Source organism: Lynx rufus, unplaced genomic scaffold (assembly GCF_022079265.1).
Source record: "Lynx rufus isolate CCGP_SWC_20201006 ecotype Redwood Valley unplaced genomic scaffold, mLynRuf1.p SCAF_1, whole genome shotgun sequence".
Lineage (NCBI taxonomy): Eukaryota > Metazoa > Chordata > Mammalia > Carnivora > Felidae > Lynx > Lynx rufus.
In genome coordinates, this window is record NW_025814823.1 from 107,388,656 (window position 1) to 107,412,505 (window position 23,850).

Sequence of the window (23,850 nt, forward strand, 5' to 3'; positions counted from 1 at the left end):
CTCACAGTAATAGAGGGAATAAATTACAATGGCACAATCAACTTAGATCTAAACTCAGGTGATGTGAATGTAGCAATATTGTACCTTCTCTATGTAATTGCAATTACTTTCAAGTTTATTTTGTCATCAAACAAGCAATTTTTCAATCAGTGCAGCTTGTGCAAATCAGCACTCTGGTATATGAATTATTTAATTCATTTATCATGCACTTCTTAATGGCCAGCTACACCCTCCTGAAAAAAAAAAAGATCAGGAAGTTTAAGATCAGGAAGGTTAAGATCATGGAAAGCAAATATAAAGGGAATATCTGAGTTGGTTCTTATTCTCAAAATAATTTTTTTCAAGATAAAACTTAATGTGTGAAGACTAGAATAAACTTATTAGTAATATACATGATTTTATTTTATAGAGAAATGGAAAATATTTGTCAAAAATGAACATAAAGTATATTTTGTGCTTGGCTAATTTTGTCTTCTATTTATTATTTGTTTATTTTTAAATGTTTATTTATTTTTTAGAGAGAGAGAAAGCATGGGGGAGGGGCAGGGAGAGAGGGAGACAGAGGATTCAAAACGGGTTCTGCACTGACAGCAGAGAGCTCGACACAGGGCTCGAACTCATGAACCATGAGATCACAACCTGAGCCAAAGTTGGGTGCTTAACTGACTGAGCCATCCAAGCACCCCCTTCTTTTTATTTATTTTTAAATTTTTTTCCTTCTTTTTAGATAACTCGTGTAAACATACATAGGAGTTCTGTCTTGACAAACATGTTTAAGCAGAAAGAGAGTAACTTCGCATTTGATTTCCTACCACAAATGCCAGATTACAGTCCCATGGGTTTCATTCCCAGTGGATCATGGCATTTTTTCCCTTCAACTTCTGAATATTTCTCAACTTGGGGTCCCAAAGGGCTGCTCTTATTTGTTCTAAATTCTTCTCTAATAATATTTTTTCCTAAAACAATGTATTTCTTTTTTCTTCCTCATTAATATCATGATCATTTAATCAGATTTTGTTATCCCTAACCATCTCAACACTAGTCATAGTGAGGTCAGTGTAAAATCTGTTAGATAGTATCTTTGCCAAAATAACTTTACAACCTAACTGTGGATAGGGGAGGATTGAAAATAACTAGGTAGATAGATAGATAGATAGATACATACATACATACATACATACATACATACATACATCTCTAATTGACTGAAGAAAAAATGAGAAAGCCAGATGTTATAGTAAACACCAAACTGCATGATATAGGGAGCTCTGAGAAAGATAAGCCTGTCCTAGAATTGATAGAAGATGCATGTGTATAGTAGGAATGTAGCTGTAATTAAAGGATGAGTAGCATTTGAATTGGTAGGGCTATGCAGAGAGAGCAATCTCAGGTGATTGAGAAGAGTGATTTTCAAACACTTTTTTACCTTTTGCAGAAACTTTTTCAAGTAAAATATTACTTACAAACCTAGTATCTAACAGCTTGCATCAGAGCTGCTCTGAATGGAGGAGGGACCAGGGTGCTGCTAATATGTCCTCCTGCTTTCTCCAGAATTTCTGATTTAGTATGTTCAAAATTATCCATGAAATTTCATTTGTATCTTTATCTTTTGTGATTTCTTTGATGTCTGCATCCCATAATGGGGATGTTTGCAATAATTCAGACTTGAACCATGATCCAAGCCAAAAAGGGAAAGAAAAAGAAAGGATAATTAGGAAGCACTCGTTAAAAGGAAATAAAATGTTTTTAAAAGGATGGTGGAAAGTAGAAAAAAGTAGTCTGAGATGTTGCTGAAGTGATATGTATATATGTATACATATCAGTAAAAAAAATAACTGTACCAGGTAGAGAACTGGGAAATCAGAAGAAATTATATTGGCTTCTTTGTTTTACTATGTATATGTTTTATTTATTGTTTCCCCTTTCAATATATCACTGTGCTGAGATGGGTTTTAAGGCACGGACTTAAAGATCCAACTAGTGTAAATTTGGTCCTTAAGTATGTATCTTGTCTGAAAATCTGGAATCTACTCATAGACATGTGATGTACATTAAGGCTCCTATCCCCACACAGCCCTAGTCCTGCATTATTTATGGCCTATTAGGTGCTGGAGATAGAATAATAAGAAGGCCTGGACCTAGCCTTGAGAGAACTCCCAAATTCATTTTTAGATGAATAAACCAATGTAAAATTAAAACTGTGCTAAATACGTGGAGCAGAATGGTACCTAGTGCCGGAAGAACATCTACCAGTCCTGAACTAGTCAGAGAAAGGATCCATGAAGCAGTGATAGTCAAGCTAAGTAATAGTTAAATAGAAGAAGAAATGGAATTAACAGGTAGGAGAACATCCCAAGGAAAGGGAAGGGCATGTGCAAAGACACTAAGGAGGGAAGAAGCCATTATGGCTGAAGCATAGAGGGTGAGAGGTAACAGAGAAAGCTGGAGAGGAATGCATTTTTCTAAGAGCATTATTATTCTAAGGGCACTGGATTTCATTGATAGGGAAAAGGAGAGTCACACGATCATATCTGGGTCTTGGAAAGACGAATAGTGTTGCATCTTGGAGAACTGTTTAGAGTGTGGCCAGATGAGACACAGACAGGTGACTGCTGCATAAACACAGAAAAAGTTCTTGGTATTTTGAACCAGAGCAGCTGTCCTGAAGATGTAAAGCAGAGAATCAACATCCAAGAGACATAAAGGACGTAAAACAGATTGGACTTGATGATGAGGGTTAAAGGAAAGCAAAGTTAGATTAATGATATATTAAGTATATAGTAACTCTTGACATGGCATCATTGTTGCAAAAATCACTTTCTCAATTTAATGTTTGCTTTTTAATTTTATTTATGGTGCTTTTGATATGGGAATATTGTAATGTATTATTAAAACCTATTATTTTTCATTTATATTTTTTGTTTATACTTTTGTTTTTGCTTAAAAAGGACTTCCCCGGGGTGCCTGGGTGGCTCAGTCAGCTGAGGCGTCTGACTTCAGCTCGGGTCATGATCTCACAGTTCATGGGTTTGAGCCCCATGCTAGGCTCTGTGCTGTCAGTTCAGAGCCTGGAGCCTGCTTCAGATTCTGTGTCTCCCTCTCTCTCTGCCCCTTCCTCGCTCAGGCTCTGTCTCTCTCTTTCTCTCTCAAAAATAAATAAACATTAAGAACAAAAATTTTTGATTAAAAAAAGGACTTCCAAACATGATTAGAAAATGTAAATGTTTCTCTACATTTTCTTTCCATTATTTTTTTGTATTTTTCCTTTTTGTAGGTGTGGTACTAACAGGATTTAGGTCTTTAATACATCTGAGATACATACACATATACACATATGTGTATACACATATGTATACACATACACATACACATATATGTATGTACACATATACATATATATATATATACACATATACACATATACATATATATATATGCATATAATGTATTCAGTATAAGATGTGAGGTAGGGAAAGAACCAAAGACCTGTTTTTCCTTGTAAATAGTTAACTGTCCTATAACCTATATATTAAATTGTAATTCCAAGTCATTTGCCTTTTTGTGAACTATTTTCACAATGAATATTCCACTGACATTAGCCCTACAAAGCATTAAAAAATTGGATTTGATATTCACATGAAAGTTTTAAGTGATCTGTTTTTTAAAAAGAACACTGTAAACATTATGTAAGACAAATTTAAAATGCTGTCCAATATTGGGAGCAGTACTGTTGAAAACAAATCCAATAACTAGTGAGATCTGGAGTGGACAGTTTTCTTATTTATCAAATACAGCTTTTTAACTCACTGAATATACTAATCATTGTTATTTTCCTGAGTTCTCATTCATTTTCTCCTTGTGACTTTTAGGACTAAAAATAAGTCATTTATTTTATTTTATCTTCTCAAGAAGGACAAAGATTTAAACTCCTTTTAACCCATTTTGAAGGATCACTGTGAAGCTGTGAAACCCAGATTATCCTTTACTCTTTTACTAAAGGTAATGAGTGTATTGTGACACTTACTGGGTCCCAAGAAATGATTTTATTAATTTTTAATGTAAATTACACTTTCCTGTTATGACAACTTTATATATGAGAAACACAGATGAGGTATACCCAGTCTGCAGTAAGGAAATGTCATTGTAATTAGCAGGGTCAAAATGACTCAAGTCCTTGTGTTTTCATTTCCAGAAAACTTGACTTTTGAAAGATTAGGCTTCACTTATTCTGAGTTAGCACCATCTTGGAAACACCTACCTGCTAATTAAAGCTGTGATTCCCATCCATTCCCACAGCAGTGTGTGCCCATGCAGAAGTCTACAACACTATAATTAGGAATTTTCTTCTAGGAAAAACATTATAATAGACATCCTGCCATGCTTATGTTATTTTAATTGGGTGTTTAGCTCTAGGGATCATCATAATTTATCATGAAACTTTAATGTTAATAAAATCAGCTGGAAGGAAGTGCTACTTATCTCCTTGATTACACCATAAGGAATAGGATCTTAATTTGAGCCTTTCTTTTTCTTCTTTTTTTTTAAGCTAATGAGAGCAGAGTTTTAAGCAGATCAAGGGATCTAAGGGCTGTAACACAATGTTTCACCAAGTGTTGCCAGTGACCCACGAGAAACACTTTATTCAAAACTATTGCAGTATGGAAGAGAGATTGAATTCAAGCACTGCTGAAATAAAAGGCAGGAGAGTTTTTAAGCACTAGGGTGAGCTAATGAAAAGGTACTGGAGGACTTTAGCAAGGATGTTGGTCAATGTTATTAGGCCATCTGTGTTTTTAATGAGTGCTCATTGAACTTGGGCTCCCTCCCTTCCCACAAAGACTGGGAGATAGGGGCTCTTTCCCACTGATTACATTTCGAAAGAATGGTTCCCAGGTCCTTGGGAAAGACATTGTTGGGTTGTAAAGCTGGCGAGAGGCCAGAAGATGTCCACATCAAAGGAGCAGAGGAAGAATGTATGCAAGGTTTCTAAAGTAAAGGCTCTAAGAAAAGGGAGGTCAGGGACCTGTAGTCAGGAGAAAGTCTGTCTAAAGTTTAGTCAAATTGAAGGGAGTTGTTAAGGCCATGTTGGTCACCCATTGGTGGACTTCTAGATTTTAGCTGATGATCTGGGAACTGATCTACAAGTCCCTTCCTACAGGCAAATGGATACACAATCTTACAATCTTTAAACTTTATTTATAACTAAAAGTTGCTCATTAGTAACCTGCCAAATTAGAGATAATGGGGCTATCTTTGCAATCTGCTGTAGAATGCAAGAAATTTCAACATCTAAAGTTTACTAAGCAATAATACAGAGACACCTGTTGAGTACTTAATCTATGCCAGACAGTGTTTTAACCATGTTTCATATAATATAGAAAATAGTCCAGCAGTCCCTCTTGTCTTAGAAGTTGTCATTTGTACGTCAACTGGAAGCGGAAGAACATATCTCAAAACTGGGCCTGGAATTGCAAAGCCGGGATTTTAGCCCCAGATAGATACACATGAACATGAGCCAAAAGAATGACAGAGAAACAGACAGTAGAGTTTCATTTTTCTTTTTCCTTTCTTTTAAATGATTGAAATGTCCCCCAAAGCCAGGCCTAACTCCACAGTCCTTTAACAATTCCTACATAAACCACAGTTCTGTTTCTTGAAGGGAAGGGAAGACTCTTGTCTCCATACAGGTGGAAGGACCTTCTTCTAGCATTGCTTTTATTCTCATTAACTGTGGTCTCCCAGCAGCACCTCATTTATTTGTGCAGACATTATTAATGTGACAGAACCCACAATGATTTAGAATCAGTTTAGTTTCCTACAATCATTTCACATTCCAGTGGCACAAAGCAGAAATGATGATGGGTGTCCTCGACCTTTCTCCCTGCTTGGATGACTGCATCAATTATGGAAATAGTAAAGAGATGTATGACCACCATCAGTCATGGTACGGTAGTACGGACTGTGAGTCTCTACTTAAGTAAGATATAAAAGCTGTAAGATAAGTGCCAAGCCATCCACAACATAGATATTTGAAGTCTTGTGCTACATTTTACTTTTTAACTTGAGGAAACATTTAGAGGCCTAGGAAATAAAGTGGAACGCTGAGAATTTTCTTGGAGGGAATTAAAGTTCTTACAGTAAATGTTTTGATCCCTGTTTTGGTTACCAACTTGTTTGGTGGGGTGGAATATGTTAACTTACTAAAAATTAATTATAAATATTTCATCAAGTGTTAGACCCAGGCTACCCTCTGGGAATAGGCCATCTAGAAAGGCACACGGTCAAGTAAAGCAGCAAATACAATATGGTATAATTAGTGCAGTGAGCACCTGTCAAAATCAGACAGCTACTTATGAATCTATATATTTACTGCTTGTCTCCTCATTAGGCAGTTAACTCCATGAGCACAGGGGCCTTGTTTCTTTTGTGGCTGTATGCATGGCCACTGACACGTTTTGGAAACTCAGTGAATATTTTTAAATGGATGAAGGAGTCATTTATTCTGTAAGTAAGAGAGGCAGTCAAAAGGTTGGGGAGGACCGAATCAGGAATGGTGTGGGCAGGGAAAGTTATCAAAAGAAATTGTCATAGAATGTATTATGTTATCTTTCTCATGTGTTCAATGTTTATATCAAATGGATGCCACCAACTTTCTTGAGCATCTACAATGCACATGCCAGTTCACTGTGTTCTCTAATCCAATTTATCCAGTTAGACTGTATTCTGAATGTACTGGCAGCTGAAGTCGATTTTATACATAATGAATACGAAGTTTTTACTCCTAAATCTTAACAATATAATGTCTTATTTTCATTTCAAACTATATTTGAACATACACCTTCTACTGACATAAGACACTGCACAAACCAATTAACATTGAATGCTGTATAATGGCCCTCCTTCTATTTGTTGGAAGGTCATCAAGTTTTAGCCTCTTACAAACAGCACTCCAAGTTGCCCTGAGGGTTACTACAGGAATATTAATGACTATCACTAAAAATTGTCCTGTAGCCAAAGTCCATAATTACAGAAGTGTATGTCATTCTTTAGACAAAATATCGTTAAGTGTGCCCTGTCAAAAGTTCAGAAATAACAAAACCAGTGAATCAGCAGAAGTAGCAATTAGTAAAAGTTTATTGTGCACACACCAAAAAGACAGTGTGAAAACCAGGAGCATTCAAACCAAAACATACAAAGAGGCTCAGCTGTCTGTTTTTATGAAGCAGCTTATATAGTGGGATGGCAGTGACTGTTTATTCTTTAGTGATTGAGTCGAATGTTAGGATTTTTTTAAATGATAAGGAATTGCTCAGTGGTTACCTCATATCGACCTTGGGAAACCTTTCAAGTTTTGCTTATGATTTCCAGGGGCATAAGCAAGAAGTGACCCAGATCAAGTTAGTCTTGCCAAATAAGCTAAATTGATGCCTACAGTATGCCTACACTGCTTTTGTCAGCTCAGGGAATTTTCAAGACTGGTCACTCTTCTGGTTTTTTATGTTAACAGCCCCAGTCCTTATCTGTCCCATTCTTAAACCTTCTGCATTTGTGGATGACTTGATGTTCAGACAGAATTAGATAAGTTATGATAAGTCTTTCATTAGGATAAATGACTGGTGGCTTGAATTTAGGAAAAAAGGAAATAAAAAATTAGCAGCAACAACAAAGAAAATCTTTGCCTTTAACTTTAGTTAAATAGGACTCTACTTGGAGTTTGAAAGCTTTCAAAACTGGAATAAAATCCATGAACTTAAAAAAAGAGATCATTTTCTCTTTTTTTATTTGAAAATCAAGGTATAATTTTATACATGGTCAGTGCCATCAAATAGTCAATGAATTTCCTCCACTGGATACAATACATTCATTAATTGTGTTTATGCCTTTCACAATGTTGTGGCAACTGTTATCCATTCATCAGTCGATGGACGTTTGGGCTCTTTCCATAATTTAGCTGTTATTGATAGTGCTGCTATAAACATTGGGGTGCATGTGCTCCTTCAAATTAGCATTTTTATATCTCTTGGATAATCTATTATTACTTAGGATGTGACAATCAAATCGCCAGTGAAGGGAGTAGTTAACTTATGTTGGTATTGCATGAATGAAGGTCGTGTGCGTGTTTGCAAAGTGGCAACTTGAAAAGGTCTTAAAATTCCTCTTTGCCTCTTCTAACAAATTGTGAGTAGAAAGAAAGGTTTAAGGAAAGAATGAGTACAGAACATTTACTTGACAATTTACCAAAACTTTTAAAATGTCTACAAGGGAAATGAATTGTTTACATTTCAACAATTATCAACTATTATCTTAACTATATATCAGGAAGCATCTTTATGCTAAATTTAGGTAAGTCAAGCTAAATCAGGCAAATTAATGTGCGGCCAAGTTAAATTATCATTAGTTTAGTTTTGTGTTTTTGATTGGAGTATTATTTTATTTATTATTTTATTTATAACAGTATTATTTTATTTATTTTAATTGGAGTATTATTTTATTTATTTATTTATTTATTTTATTTTAATTAAGGTGTATGGGTTTATTTAAACTAACAAATGCTTGAGGCACCTGGCTGACTCATTCAGCAGAGCATGAAACTCTTGATCTTGGGGTCATGAGTTTGAGCCCCACATTGGGCTTGGAATCTACTCAAGAAAAATAAATAAAAATTAAAAAAAAAACTAAGAAATGGTTATGTGCCATGATACTATTATGAAATGAAAGCTCATTAACTTAGTGGTTTCTTTCTGATTTTAAATCTCTTTGATATTTGCCTTAGAAAGTATGTGTTTAGAATTTCCCTGCTGGGGAATCTATATCACATGATTATTTTCTGTGTTGTCTGAAGTATTTTTAAACTGTAGAGAATACATACTGCTGAGAAAACTTACATATAAGAATTGGTATCTGGAAGCTATTTTCTGTGTTGTCTGACAGTTTTTCTTTTTTTTTTTTTTTTAACTAACATAGCTAAGAAAATGAATTGTAGCAGGAAAACGAGTACCAGTTTTAATGGTACAGACTGTCCATAGGATTTCAATCAAGATTAAATTAGCTAATTAAACAGGGGAAAATCATATAGAGCATTAGTACAGAGCTGAAATTAAAATGTAGCAACCTATCAGATCATTTATGACAAGATTCTTTGGGTTGCAAGTTAAGCTGCAGAGCTAAACTACCTGAAACAGAGAAGGAAGTACTGTCCCTGGAAACCAGAAAGTCTGACAGTAATCTGGCCTGAAGTACAGCTCAGTGCTGTATTCATTGTTGTCAACAGCATTCAGTCTGTCCTCTATCACTTCTCTGCCCTTGTGTGGGTGTCAAGGTCTGCTTTTCTTACTGTGGAATTATAATGTATAAAATGTGTACCTGTGGGGGCACCTGGGTGGCTCAGTCGGTTGGGTGTCCGACTTTGGCTCAGGTCATGATCTCATGGTTGGTGGGTTCGAGCCCCGCGTCCAGCTCTGTGCTGACAGCTCAGAGCCTGGAGCCTGCTTCAGATTCTGTGTCTCCCTCTCTCTCTGCCCCTCCCCTGCTCTCACTCTGTCTCTCTCACTCTCTCAAAAACAAATAAAGATTTAAAAAAAATTTTTTTAAATAAAAAAATAAAATGTGTACCTATGGCCAACGGGAGCCATTTTTTGCTATCAGGAGAGAGAACTTGCCCATAAATAAAGCTTAATTAAAGTAAACCATTTATAACAAAGTATATTAATTAGCCACACCGTGACTTGTATTCTGTTTTAGGAAAGGTGAGGGTCACGTGAAATAAAAAACAAAGAACTTTTTTTTTAAAACCATTTTAATCGTGTTTAAGTGTAGAGTTCAATAGTGTCAACTGTATTCACACTGTTTTGCAATAAATCTCTAGAATTTTTCCTCTTGCAAAACTGAAACTCTATACCCATTGAACAACTCTCCATGCCCCACTCACCCTGCCCCTGGACATCACCATTCTACTTTCTGTTTCTGTGAGTTTGACTACTTTAGGTACTTGTATAAGTGGACTCATAAAGAATTTGTCTTTCTGTGACTTATTTCACTTAGCATAATGTCTTCCAGGTTCATCTATGTTGTAGCATGTGACAGGATTTCAACAGGGAAAGACATTTTAAGATTTTTTAAGTTTCTTTAAAAGGATATCCAACAGGGACACCTGGGTGGCTCTCTCGGTTAAGCATCTGATTTCAGCTCAGGTCATGATATTGCAGTTCATGAGTTCAAGCCCCGTGTCGGGCTCTGTGCTGACAGCTCAGAGCCTGGAGCCTGCTTCAGATTCTGTGTTTCCCTCTCTCTCTGCCCCTCCCCTGCTTATTCTCTCTCTCTCTCTCTCAAAAATAAGTAAACATTTTTTAAAAGTTACAAGAAAATGCTATCCAAGAACTCAGATACCCTCTGGCAACTGAAATTCATGAAGGAAACATAAAGAAACTCTATGAGACTGACAATAGCTAGAAAATGCACTGCTCACTTAACATTTTTTAAACTCAAATTCATTTAGACCATTGGCTTACCAAAAAAAAAAAAAAAAGGCACCATCACATCTGCATTCTTTGAACTACAAGTTTTCAACACTTGCTGTTTTCAGTATCCTTTGGGGGTGATTTAAAAAAAAAGAAATGTGACAAATTTTTTTTAATGTTTGTTTATTTATTTTTGAGAGCAAAAGAGAGCATAGGAGGGGCAGAGAGAGAGGGAGACAGAGACTCCCAAGCAGGCCCCTCACTGTCAGCACAGAGCCAGATGAGGGGCTCGAACCCACAAACTGTGACATCATGACCTGAGCCAAAATCAAGAGTAGGACGCTTTATTGACCGAGCCACCCAGATGCCCTTACAACATTTTCTTTTAAATTTTTTGCATGTGATTTTTAGTTAAACCTTTTACTTTTAGGTAATTAGGTGATTTGTGTACTTCTGTAAAAAAAAAAAAGTATTGTGAGGAAATCCAATCCCATGTGCGCCTTAACGTGGCAAAACCTTGCAAAACTGTAGTTAAATATCACAACCAGGACATTGATATTGATATATTCCACGGATCCTATTCAGATTGCTGCAATTTTCCTGGCATTTATTTTTGTGTGTGGGTATGTGTGGGTATGTACACACACGTGTCTTTATTTGCATGCAATTTTATCACATGTTGTACATTGAATTTTTAGAGTATGTGGATTAGATGTGGCTATTTCCAAGATGCTATTATTTTTATTTATCTTAGTAGCAAAATAATGCTCTTAACTTTATGTGACAAACATATAAAGATGATATGAGGAAGACCATATCTTATATTTAAACTAGATCTTACTAACTAAACTAGTCAGACGAGGTGCCTGACTCTTGATCTCAGCTCAAGTTTTGCTCTCAGGGTTGTGAGTTCAAGCCCCACTTTGGGCTCTCTACTGGATGTGAAGCTTATTTAAAAAACTTTTTTTAAATAAAAATAAATAAAAGTAAAAACTAAAAAAAAATTTTTTTTGACGTTTATTCATTTTTGAGAGAGAGAGAGACAGAGCATGAGTGGCGGAGGGACAGAAAGAGAGAGGGAGACATAGCATCCAAAGCAGGCTCCAGGCTCCCAGCTGTCAGCACAGAGCCCAACACAGGGCTCAAACCCACAAACCGTGAGATCATGACCTGAGCTGATGTCAGTGCTTAACTGACTGAGCCACCCAGGCACCCCAATAAAAACTTACTTTAAAAAAAGTTTTTAAATAAAACTAAGAATAAAAACTTTGCATTCAACAACTTATCCAAGCTGTACCCTTTAAGATTTTTGTCATTCACTGTATGATTACAGAATGATATATGAATATTTATTTTTACCAAACTCATTTCTTCTCTTTAATATTTAGAATTGGGTACAGTTTTCATTATGGCATTATCACTGGAGAAGTAGGACATACTGTAAGAACTTTACTATTAATATTTGAAGACAATAATTGAGGGAAAATGATAGTGTTAATTTGAAAACCCACTATTTTGCCTATTACCTTCATATTTACTGGTTTTATAAAATAAAAGAAAGATCATAAGGCATTTTCATTGAGGGTAATAAGACTCCTCATTTAGTTATGTAGTAACTACATCACTACATCATAGAGGATAAAATGAGTTTCAACATTTGCAAAGCAAATTAACCAACTCTTAGGTACACGTTTGCCATTATATTTTATACCACTTCAATGATTTATTATTTCTTGTTCACATCCATACATTATTCTGATTTACAGAGAGTCTGTACTTCCTAGAACAAGAATGACTTTTTTTTCTCCTACAAATTCTCCTGAATCTCATTTGTAGGAAGAGACTCAAAGAAAAGTTTCTAAGTTAGAAGATCCTTTCTTATAACAAAAAATGGAGCAGGATAAGGAGAACAAAAGAATTTGCACTAAATTGAAAGAGCGTCTTTACACAAAGTAAGGAAATTTTCTCCTTGGAGGAGAAAAAATTAATGCAGCCACGTTCTTAATAGAGAACAGGAAAGATGTTCATGAACAGGTTTCTGATAATGGCATGGCCTTCATGTTCTCCTTTGTTTCGACAGAGACCTCATAAAGACAATTTAGCTTTTTAGTTTTTAGATGATGATATGAAGTCAACTGATGGGTACACTGAGCATACTTGAATTAATTTTTAAGGAAAACTTAAGGCCATTCTCATTTGCTCACTTTTTCAATACCTACACTAATAATAATAGTAAAAACAAATAACTACAGTAATAATACCTAATGATTATTAATACTCTTGTTAATGGCAATTACTATACACCTAGTACTCTTCTAGGCATGTTAATTTCTCTAATCCTTTGTAACTATTTATATTCCATTTTTTAAGCTTTCCTGCTTTTTTAAAAAAAGATTTTGCTTTTCTTTAAATGTTTATTTATTTTGAGAGAGAGCAACCAAGGGAGGGAGGGGCGGAGAGAGAGGGAGAATCCCAAGCAGGCTCTGCGCTCACTGTGGGGCTCAAACTCACAAACTGTGAGATCATGCCCTGAAGCAAAAATCAAGAGTTGGTCACTTAACCAACAGAGCCACCCAGGTGCCCCTAAGATTTTATTTTTCGTAATCTCTATACCCCACAGGGGCTCAAACTCACAAACTCGAGAGCGAGTTGCACTCTCCACCGACTTGAACCAGCAAGACACCCCTAAGCTTTCCTACTTTCTATCTTTTCTGTCCCTTACTGAACTCCCCATGATGTTTCTTCTTTTCCTTTCCTCCTGATTTTTTCATAGTTTACTTTTGAAGCTTTCTTTCTTTCTTAGTTCTGTGAACTGACATTTCGTCTCCCTGTCACATCTCTGAGATATTTTATTTCTCCTTTGTTGTTTTCAAAGATAGAGGAAATTGTTTCTTATGTTTTTAAAGCACTTGCTTAATGTTTCCCCCAGTTCCGTGGCTTCTGTTTTTCAGTAGGGTGTGTGGAGGAGAGGGCAAAGGCTAGTTTTTCATCTAGTGTTTGTTTGTTTGTTTGTTTTTTAATATGGAAACTTTGGGGTAATGTGTACTGTGTTCCTTTTTTGGAAAACATACTTATCCCTGGAAAAATTCCTTTTCCCTGGACAAGCTCTTCACCATAGATATTTTGGCAGGGATGCTTGTTAGTGTTCTAGGCTTACTGATTTCAATGGAGAAAAGGCTTTGGTCCTCTCTATACCTCATGGTAAACTTGCTTCTTGAAAACATGGCTTAGGGGCACCTGGGTGGCTCAGTCAGTTAAGTGTCGTTACTTTTGTTAAGTGACCTGACTTTTGCTCAGGTTGTGATCTCACAGTTTGTGAGTCCACGCCCTTCTACAGGTTCTGCCCTGACTACGCAGAGCCTGCTAGGGATTCTTCCTCTCCACCTCTCTCTCCCCCTCCCTGGCTCAAGCTCATGTGCTTGCTCTCAAAATACATAAATCAACTTAAAAAAAAATGTTTTTTAAACATGACTTCATGACTTAATTCTTTGACTTCTGTAGCTCCTTCTCTTCTCTGAAACAAACCGTTTCCATCTGGGGCTTATTCGGCCCTCCCCAATCACCTCAGCTTCTGCACCCATACATAATTGTCTACACAGGGTAGGTTTGATACCCTACATTGTCAGGCAGCGTGTCTTTCCTGGTTATTTCAGAGATCTACTGTCCTTTGAACCCTTTTGCCCCTGACATTGCTGTGTTTGGCCTTTTGTCCCCAGTTGCTTCCAGATGCCCCTGCTCAATCTCAGCTTTTGGAAAACTCACACATATTTTGGTGACTACGTACTGTTCTGGTCTTTTTGCTTTTTAAAGATGGAGTTGGCTGTATATGATTTTTAATATTTGCTATGTCTTTTAAAAATAGTCTTATCGAGGTCTAACGTACATTCTACCAAAGTCTCCCCTGTACATGTACAGATTAGTAATAGTTAGTAAATTTATACAGTTGTGCAACCATTAACAAGTCTAGTTTTCTGAACGTTGCGATGCTCCAAAAGCGACTTTGTTGTGCCTATTTGCGGTCAACCCCTCACTGTTTCTTTGAAAATGTATTTGCTGAAATGGAAGTCCTTTACTGATATGGCTATGATCATTCCAAAAATTATCTATGCTATGTTTTCATTATTCATAAATTTAAGGAGGGAAATGGAAGGTTAATATAGTAGGAGACTAATAATAATATACAACTGTATCTTGGCATCTATTCTTCTCTCTGATTTTTATAATAGAGTTTTCTATAGCTTCTTAGGTAATTTTCTTATCAGAGACTGAGATTTGTTGGAGGGGACAGTTGAAGCACTGGGGTCTGTCAGGACCCACTGATGTTAATTGTTGCTGTGATTTTTTTGGTGTGGAATGCTTTTCCCCTTCCCGTATCAATCTCTGGAAGTAGCGAGAAATCAGTTGGAAGTTCTAGAAAGAAGCAGCAGCCCGTCTGCATTGGAGTTCCTGAATTATTTCAAACAAGCTAATATAATTTTAAAAGTAAATTTTATACTTTTTCTTAAAACCATTTTGCTACATTCACAATTTAATGTGATAAATAATAAAACCAGCTGTTTATTCTGGTTGTAGTTGTGATCTCTTATATCTCAGTTGACTCAGGGTTAAATCACTTAAGCATGAACCTTGGTTTCCTGAAATTTCCTCAACAACTTATCTTTTGTTAGTAGGACTCTTGTTAGGAGAGGATGCCTCAGTGGCATGTTAGATGTATTGAAGCACTGAGTGTATGCAGCCAAATTGTAACTATTTCCAAGCGTTTCCAGAGATGAGCAAAGATGAGGCAAGCCAATGAAAGGGTGCCACTCTCCTTCTCTGAAAATTCCTAGCTGAAAAGAACAGCCTCAGGAGGAGATTGGCAAATCCTTGAACTGTTACTTATGTACAGTTGCCATTTACTGAGTGTTTTCCATATGCCAGACACAATGTTAAGCATTGTGTATATATTTTTCTTATAGAGCAACATTTTAATATACAGTGTGGCAGTTAACATTTTCTCTTTTATAGATAGGGAGGCTGAGATTTAGACAGGTTGGCTAGGAAATGGCTTAGAAAGGTAGAGCCAGTCTTCAAATCCCAATCTGGCTAACTCCATAGCCAGGTTCTTAAATGTTCTCACATTTATGCTGTATAGCTTGGACCTCCTCCCTACATATAAAAATAGGAAATTTGGATATGTTCTATGTTTCTTCATGGAAAATGTGGCACAAATTCAAGATGCTTTCATCATTACTGTACTTCCTGGAATGTGTCTGAATACATGGTTTCCAAGGATTGCCTCCATCATGGTCTTTGTCTATTTGTAATATTTCTGCAAAGGATTACATTAGAAAGATAAGCACCATGGATACAGCTTGGGCTATAATGATGTGAGTGATATGAGTTAGTTAAACATTTCAATACTTAGATAGTATTTGTTTTATAACAAAATGTCACCTTTATCAAATTGTGCTGTATTAATCACTTTAATAGCATGAAAAGAGCAAGATTAAGTCAGCAATTTCCCAATTTGCCTCTGAACATTGTTTCCTGTTTAATTTAACATTGCCCCTTCTTCTTAGTACTGTAAAGCATGCCTTAAGAAAGAATAGCTTCATATAGCCAATACCTTTTACAGGTGGTATAATTAGTCTTTCATATATGATCAGAAATATTTTTTTTGCCTTCTTCCATACAAACAAAAAAAAGCATGGAAAGTTAAATACAGTAAAATATTGAAAGCAATTTCAGGTATAAAATATTAATACCACAGAAGTAGAGATACAACAGCTCACTGTAAATTATGGATCCAGTTTGATTTATCATCAATCAGAATGTTAAATAAAAATTATCATGTGTTTTGAGAAAAGGAAATGGATGCAGTTAAACTATGTCTTAAGTCCAAAATCCTTCTCAAAATATCTGCTGTTATATTCTTCAAAGTCATATCATGGTGATTTGAAAATCTGAGTATCTCAGTTTTACTGGAGATAAAGAATCTCCTATAGTATGGGTCCTACCCCTTTTAGGTGACCTTCTATAGGAAAACTTCTATGATTTATATTCTCTCTTTCTTTCTGTCTCTCTGTCTTCCCCACCCTCCTTTCCTCCCCTCCAGCCACATATCCACACATATTTATGTACATACATATCAGAAAATCCTACCTAATTCTACATACATGTATATCACAGTTTCAAATAAAATCTTTTATTAATTGGAATATAACAGACAAACATATCTTAAGTAATATTTCAATGAATGCTCACAAATAGAATATGTACATGTCACCATGAACTAGATCGACAAATAGAGCATTAACAGCTCCCTGTCCTCTTTCTTGAATTTTTATTACTATTCTAACAGCTAATAGTATAGGTTAGCTTTACCTGTGTCTGAATTCCATGTAAATAGAGTCAAACAAAACATATTCTTTTGTGTATGTCTTGTTTCACTTGTTTGTGAGATTTGTCCATATTGTTGTAGTAGTATATTTATTTGAACTGACGTTTTATTTGTTATTATATGAATATGTGACATTAATTTATGCTACTCTTGATACACATTTGGGTCGGTTTCAGTTGGGAGTATTTTGAATAATGCTTCTATGAAAATTCTTACATATATATTTTAGGTGTATGGATGGTTGTATTTATATTGGGTATATATCTAAGAGTAGAATTACTGAGTCATAGGAAATGTGTGGGGTCATTTTACTTGATACATTTTCCATACTGGTTGAACCAAGTTACAACCTCATCACACATGTATGAGAGTTCCAGATCCTAACAATACATTATCAGTCTGATTAGTTTTAGCCATTCTTATAGGTCTGTGATGTTATCACATCATTACTTTAAATTGCATTACTTGATGATGAATGAGATAGAGAATGTTTTTGTATGTTAATTGGTCATTTGCATATTCTCTTTTGTGAAGTGCCCATTAAGGGTTTGTTTTGGTTTTTTTTTGGTTTTTTTTTTCCATTTTGCAGCTGGGTTTGTCCTTCTTGCTTACTAATTTGTATAGGTTTATTACATATTCTGGGTATTAGTCCTTTTGGTATGATCTGTTAAAAAATGTCTTCTCCCATTCTGTAGTTTACCTCTTTGTGTGTGTGTTTGTGTGTGTGTGTGTGTGTGTGTGTGTATGTGTGTGTGAATTCTTTTTTTTTTCAAATGTACATAATTTACCCTTTATAATCTTATAATGATGTTTTTGAGGAACAGAATTATTAATTTTAATGTAGTCCAGTTCATCAATCTGTTTTTATAGTTGGTACCTTGTGTCATATTTAAGAGTTCTTCACACAGTCAAAAGTCATGCAGATATTTTATTGGGTAAACTTTTATATTTATAACAACAATCCATCTGGGATATATTTTCCATGTGGGGGCAGGGGGAGGAAGGGGACCAGTTTTTCCTTTTTTCCACATGAATATCCAACTATCCTTGCATTATTGACAGAAAAGACCATCCTTTCTCCACTCTTCAGTGTCTTTATTTGTTGTAAATTATGTGATATTGTAAATCATGTGGTAGGTTTATTTATGGATTATTTTGGTCTTTTGTTCTATTTGTTTATCTTTGTATCAGGATCATACTGTCTAAATTTCTATAACTTTTTAATCTGCAGTATATCTTTTTTTAACGTTGTCATGAATATACTTGGCTTTTCATTTCTCTATAAATTTTATATTTTTATTATTTTTTAAATGTTTATTAATTTTTGAGAGAAAGAGAGAGAGACAGAGCATGAGCAGGGGAGGGGAAGAGAGAGGGAGAAACATAGAATCCAAAGCACAGAATCCAAATCCTCTGAGTTTTCAGCACAGAGCCCAACATGGGGCTTGAACGCATAAACAGTGAGATCATGACCTGAGCCAAAGTCGGACGCTTAACCGACTGAGTTAACCAGGCACCCCTCATTTCTGTGTAAATTTTAGAATCATCCTGTTAATATCAAGAGCAACATTTTCTTTTTAATAAAGGGTGGGATTTGTATTGAATTGCATTGAACCTATATATCAAATTGAGAATTGGTATTTCACAGTATATTTTGAACAAACATTTGCAAATATAATCCAGCTGTATATAAAGAGGATGATATATCAGGATGATGATGGGTTTAGTCAGTGGATAAAATGGTTGTTTAATATTGGAATTTCAATTAGTGATTCACCATAACAGAAGAAAGAAAGAAGGAAAGATATCACACAGTCTTCTCAATGGATGCAGGAAAAAAAAAACCTTGGATCAACTTGAAATGTCATTCATGATGAAAGCTCTTACCAAACTAGAAATAGAAAGGAACTTACTTAATGTCTTAAAGAGAGAAAATGACAACTTCTTCTCTGAGTCTGGGATCGGAACAAGGTTGTGCTATACCACGTTTTACTGAAGATCCTGGCCCGAAACAAGGAAACTAACTCAGACTTGTGACTTGGCAGTTGGCTTCTGCAGAGTGGGAGTTCCAACAGACAAGAAGTGGAAGCTGCCAATCTAGAAACGGGTGCAGTGTTGTTTCTAGTGTGGTCTCTTAGTTAAAGTAGTGACAGAATCACTGGGGTCCAAGAGAAAGGGACAAAGACCCGTCTCTCGATGGGAGGAGCATCAGAGAATTTATCACTGCTATTCTGCCACAAGTTCTTTTACAAGTTAGGAGCTAGTTATTTTTTGCAGTAAACTTGAGCCCCTACCTTGATTGACTAAAAAATAATTAGTCATTAATTTGCTTCCTTGGGGTCTTCCTAGGCTGTACTCTACTGTTTTTCAGCACTGATGTTGCTATGGAAAATGTTGTGACAAGACTTGTTCTTTTCCCACTTAGAGCCAAAGTGGGTTTTGTTTGTTCATTCTTCTCTTTTTTTCTCTTGGCCTAATGACACATAGTTATATATCTGCCTCTATTTTCAGGGAAACATGTCCCTCAGGTATATTTCACATATATAATTTTATCTTAAATGTATATCTATGTGTACTGAACATATATTCAAGCCTTTAAATGCATATAAATATTTATATTTATATTTATATATGTGTATGCATATATACACAAAGATTTATATCTCCAAACTACTTATCCCCTCTTTTATGTTTCCATTATTCGGCTAAATTTTCTCAAGTATCTTTCTCCTGAGTTTTCCACAAATCTCTTTCTTGGGTTCTTGTAATGTGATTATCTTTCATTTTAGTTCTTTTCTTTAAGCTCATGTATCTATTTCTTGAATTCTTATTTATAGAGATTGTATTTTTTTTAATTTCTTTGACTTGTCTATAATTTTCACTTGCTTTAGATATGTATTCATAAGTTTGCAATATTCTGTTCCTCTTTATTCATCAATATACTTACAGCTATCTCCTGTCGCTGCTGCCACTGGTAGTTCTCCTTCTGTTCTTCCTCCACCCCCTCCTTTTCCTTCTCCACTGGTACTTCTCTTGAACAAGTGTAATGGAGGTTTCTTTATTGACAGAGAAGAAAGAGTCAGCTGGCAGTTTGCAGTATGATCTCATAACTCTAGATTTTTCCCCATTTTGTTTCTATTTGAAGTAGTGAACTTGTCATACACCAGCATAGAAACCTTCTGGCTCGTAAGGATGTGAAACATGTCTAATTTGGGACATGATCCTTTAGATCAGTAGTGTAGATCAATATAATTTCTGTTCCACATTACCTTAACAAGAACTTACTCCGAGCGTTCCTGGGTGGTTCACTCAGTTGGGCGTCTGACTTCATTCAGCTCAGGTCATGATCTCGCAGTTCGTGAGTTCAAGCCCCACGTCGGTGTCTCTACTGTCAGCTTGGGGTCTGCTTCAGACCCTTTCTCTCTCTCTCTCTCTCTCTCTCTCCCTGCCCCTCTCCCACTCATGCACACATACATGCTCTCTCTCAAAAATAAATAAGCATTAAAGCAAATTAAGAAAAAAAGAACTTACTCTGTAAACATGGTATATCAGAATGCTCAATAAAACTTAGGTCTCCTTTGGGGCTGGTATGGCCATTCCAAGCAACAAGTCATGGGGTTTACTCCTCAAGGTTAACCCTCTATTTTGTAAAGCCCATGATCTATCCACACTGCCTGTCCCTCACAATGATCCTTTAGGGGTTTTGGATATATTCAATTCATATTTTCTTTGATGTTTTGGGTTGACTTCAAAAGGAATAGAAGGACAAAGATTCTTTACTTTGGAATACACAGCTGGGGGGCGCCTGGGTGGCGCAGTCGGTTAAGCGTCCGACTTCAGCCAGGTCACGATCTCGCGGTCCGGGAGTTCGAGCCCCGCGTCAGGCTCTGGGCTGATGGCTCAGAGCCTGGAGCCTGTTTCCGATTCTGTGTCTCCTTCTCTCTCTGCCCCTCCCCCGTTCATGCTCTGTCTCTCTCTGTCCCAAAAATAAATAAACGTTAAAAAAAAAAAAAATTTTAAATAAAAGGAATACACAGCTGGACTTCAGTGTGCAGTATATGTATGTAACGGGAGGTTAGGTTACAGTGTTTGAGCGTGTGAATTTGACATTTTAAAACTGTTTTCATTTCTTTTATATATAAATTTGACAGTTCATTTTCTAACTAATTTCATTAAATATTTTAATTTAAGTTTAAAGGTTTTCACTTATTGCTTTATTTATTTTTAAATTTATTGTAACTTCTTGATTTCTTTTACTTTTCAGATGCAACAACTGTTCCATGAAAATTACGAACATAATCGGAAGGGTTATATCCAGGACCTTCACAACAGCAAAATCCATGCAGCCATAACACTGCATCCCAACAAAAGGCCTGCCTACCAATACAGGCTTCACAATTACATGCTCAGCCGCAAAATTTCTGAACTTCGCTACCGCACCATCCAGCTCCACCGGGAGAGTGCTCTGATGAGCAAGCTCAGTAACAGTGAAGTGAGTAAAGAGGACCAGCAGCTGGGAGTGATGCCTTCTTTCAACCACTTCCAGCCTCGGGAGAGAGATGAAGTGATAGAATGGGAGTTCCTGACAGGGAAGCTCCTTTACTCAGCATCTGAGAACCAGCCTCCTCGACAGAGCATCAACAGCATCCTAAGAACAGCACTGGATGACACAGTCCTACAGGTGATGGAGATGATCAATGAAAATGCCAAGAGTAGGGGACGGCTCATTGACTTCAAGGAAATTCAGTATGGCTACCGCAGGGTTGATCCCATGCATGGGGTGGAGTACATTTTGGATTTACTCCTCTTATATAAAAGACACAAAGGGAGGAAACTGACTGTGCCAGTGAGACGTCATGCCTATCTTCAGCAGTTGTTCAGCAAGCCTTTCTTTAGAGAAACTGAAGAGCTAGATGTCAACAGGCTTGTTGAGAGCATTAACAGTGACACTCAGTCGTTCTCCTTTATATCTAATTCTTTAAAGATACTATCTTCTTTTCAAGGTGCCAAAGACATGGGAGGGCACAATGAAAAGAAAATACACATTCTTGTTCCTCTCATTGGAAGGTATGACATTTTCTTGCGATTCATGGACAACTTTGAAAAAACTTGTCTTATTCCAAAGCAGAATGTAAAGCTGGTCATCACCCTTTTCAGTAGGGATTCTGGCCAAGATTCCAACAAGCATATTGAGCTGATCAAGGAATATCAAAATAAGTACCCTAAAGCAGAAATGACCCTGATCCCAATGAAGGGAGAGTTTTCCAGAGGTCTTGGTCTTGAAATGGCTTCTTCCCAGTTTGACAATGATACTTTGCTGCTATTTTGTGATGTTGACTTGATCTTCAGAGGAGACTTTCTCCAACGATGCAGAGACAATACAATTCAGGGACAACAGGTGTACTACCCCATCATCTTTAGCCAGTATGACCCAAAGGTAACCAATGGGGGAAATCCTCCCACTGATGATGACTTTGTCTTCTCAAAGAAGACTGGATTTTGGAGAGACTACGGCTATGGAATTACCTGTATTTATAAAAGTGATCTGCTGGGTGCAGGTGGATTTGATACCTCAATACAAGGCTGGGGACTGGAAGATGTAGATCTCTACAATAAAGTCATTCTATCTGGCTTAAGGCCCTTCAGAAGCCAAGAAGTAGGAGTGGTGCATATTTTCCATCCAGTCCATTGTGACCCTAACTTGGACCCTAAGCAGTATAAGATGTGTTTAGGATCCAAGGCAAGTACTTTTGCCTCAACCATGCAACTGGCTGAACTCTGGTTGGAAAAACATTTGGGTGTCAGGTATAATCGAACTCTCTCCTGACAGTCCAGGCAACACATATTGCCTTTTTAAAGGGGAGTTTACCTCATTGTTGGTTGTTGTTATTTTTATTTTATTATTGTTATTTTTATTATTATAATTATTATTGTTATAATTTTATTTTGTTATCCTGGTCTTAAACTACTCTTGGTTATCTTCCAAAGAGTGTTTGTTGACCTCAAGCAAGAAGAGTCTGCAGTTCACTGATATTTCAGATTTCTACTGAAGTCAATTATGTATTACTTTTATATATCTTTATTCGAGATTGAGTTAAATCGTGGCAATCAAATGACTTTTGAAGCTCATTCATCGTGAGAGACAGCTTAGAAGAATGTTCTCTTGGGGCTTAAAGATGCAATATCGACTTTTATTTCGTTTGTTAAATTCAATGTGATACAAATATTTACTGGTGAAAGGTACCACAAAAGTGCTTTATGCTTCCTATGGGGAAGGGACTCTGTAACATAAACTTGAGTTTTGTAATTTATACAAGGACTTAAAAATATAGACAATAATTTTCTTCATCTTTAGAATTTTTAAAGTAAATGAACACTTATGATTGTATGTTTATTTTTTAAAAAAAGTTTTAAAAATTGAGGAGTTTTGTTCCACAAGCAACCGGTACGGGCTACCCTGGTCTTCTGACAATTATGTACTCCTCACAACTGTCTGCTATAAATGCGAATGAACTTTATTTTCTCAAGGAAATATGATTTAATTAAATATTCATGTACATTTTAGAAGCTTTATGAAACGATGTCCTTCATTTGCTGGCAAGAAGATAAACTATGACAGAACCTGGTTATTTATAATAAAACACAGGTATAACAGTAGTCTTTTTCAAAAACACTGAAAAGTTTGTGTTGTTTCCTTTCAGTCATACTTGATGTAATTCTTAGGGGTCATACTCACCAAAATGTGCTTATTATAGAGACTGGAAAAGTTAACAAGGGATTATAGGCATATTGTTTGTTTTGTTACGCTTTAAATCCTGGCCTTCACAACTGATTAAAATGAGTGGCTTCTTTATTCAATAACTTACATTCCAGGAGAAGCATTCTTCCTCAATCTCTTCAGCTTTGTGATCAAACTGAACCAAGAACAGGTCAGAGACTGCCTTTAATTGGGGTTAATTTGGGTTCTCACAAAATGTAGCATATTGTACATATTGTTCTACACTCTCGTTT

General features: G+C 36.2%; 1 protein-coding gene across 1 annotated transcript in view; it reads left to right on the plus strand.

Moving 5' to 3' along the window:
• CHSY3 (chondroitin sulfate synthase 3) overlaps positions 1-22,666 on the plus strand; it is a 288,356-nt gene extending 265,690 nt beyond the window's left edge. Inside the window, exon 3 of the mRNA XM_047084198.1 lies at positions 21,104-22,666. Coding sequence (XP_046940154.1) covers positions 21,104-22,666 — 1,563 coding nt within the window. The remainder of the gene's footprint in view (positions 1-21,103) is intronic.
• Positions 22,667-23,850: the final 1,184 nt, after the last annotated feature.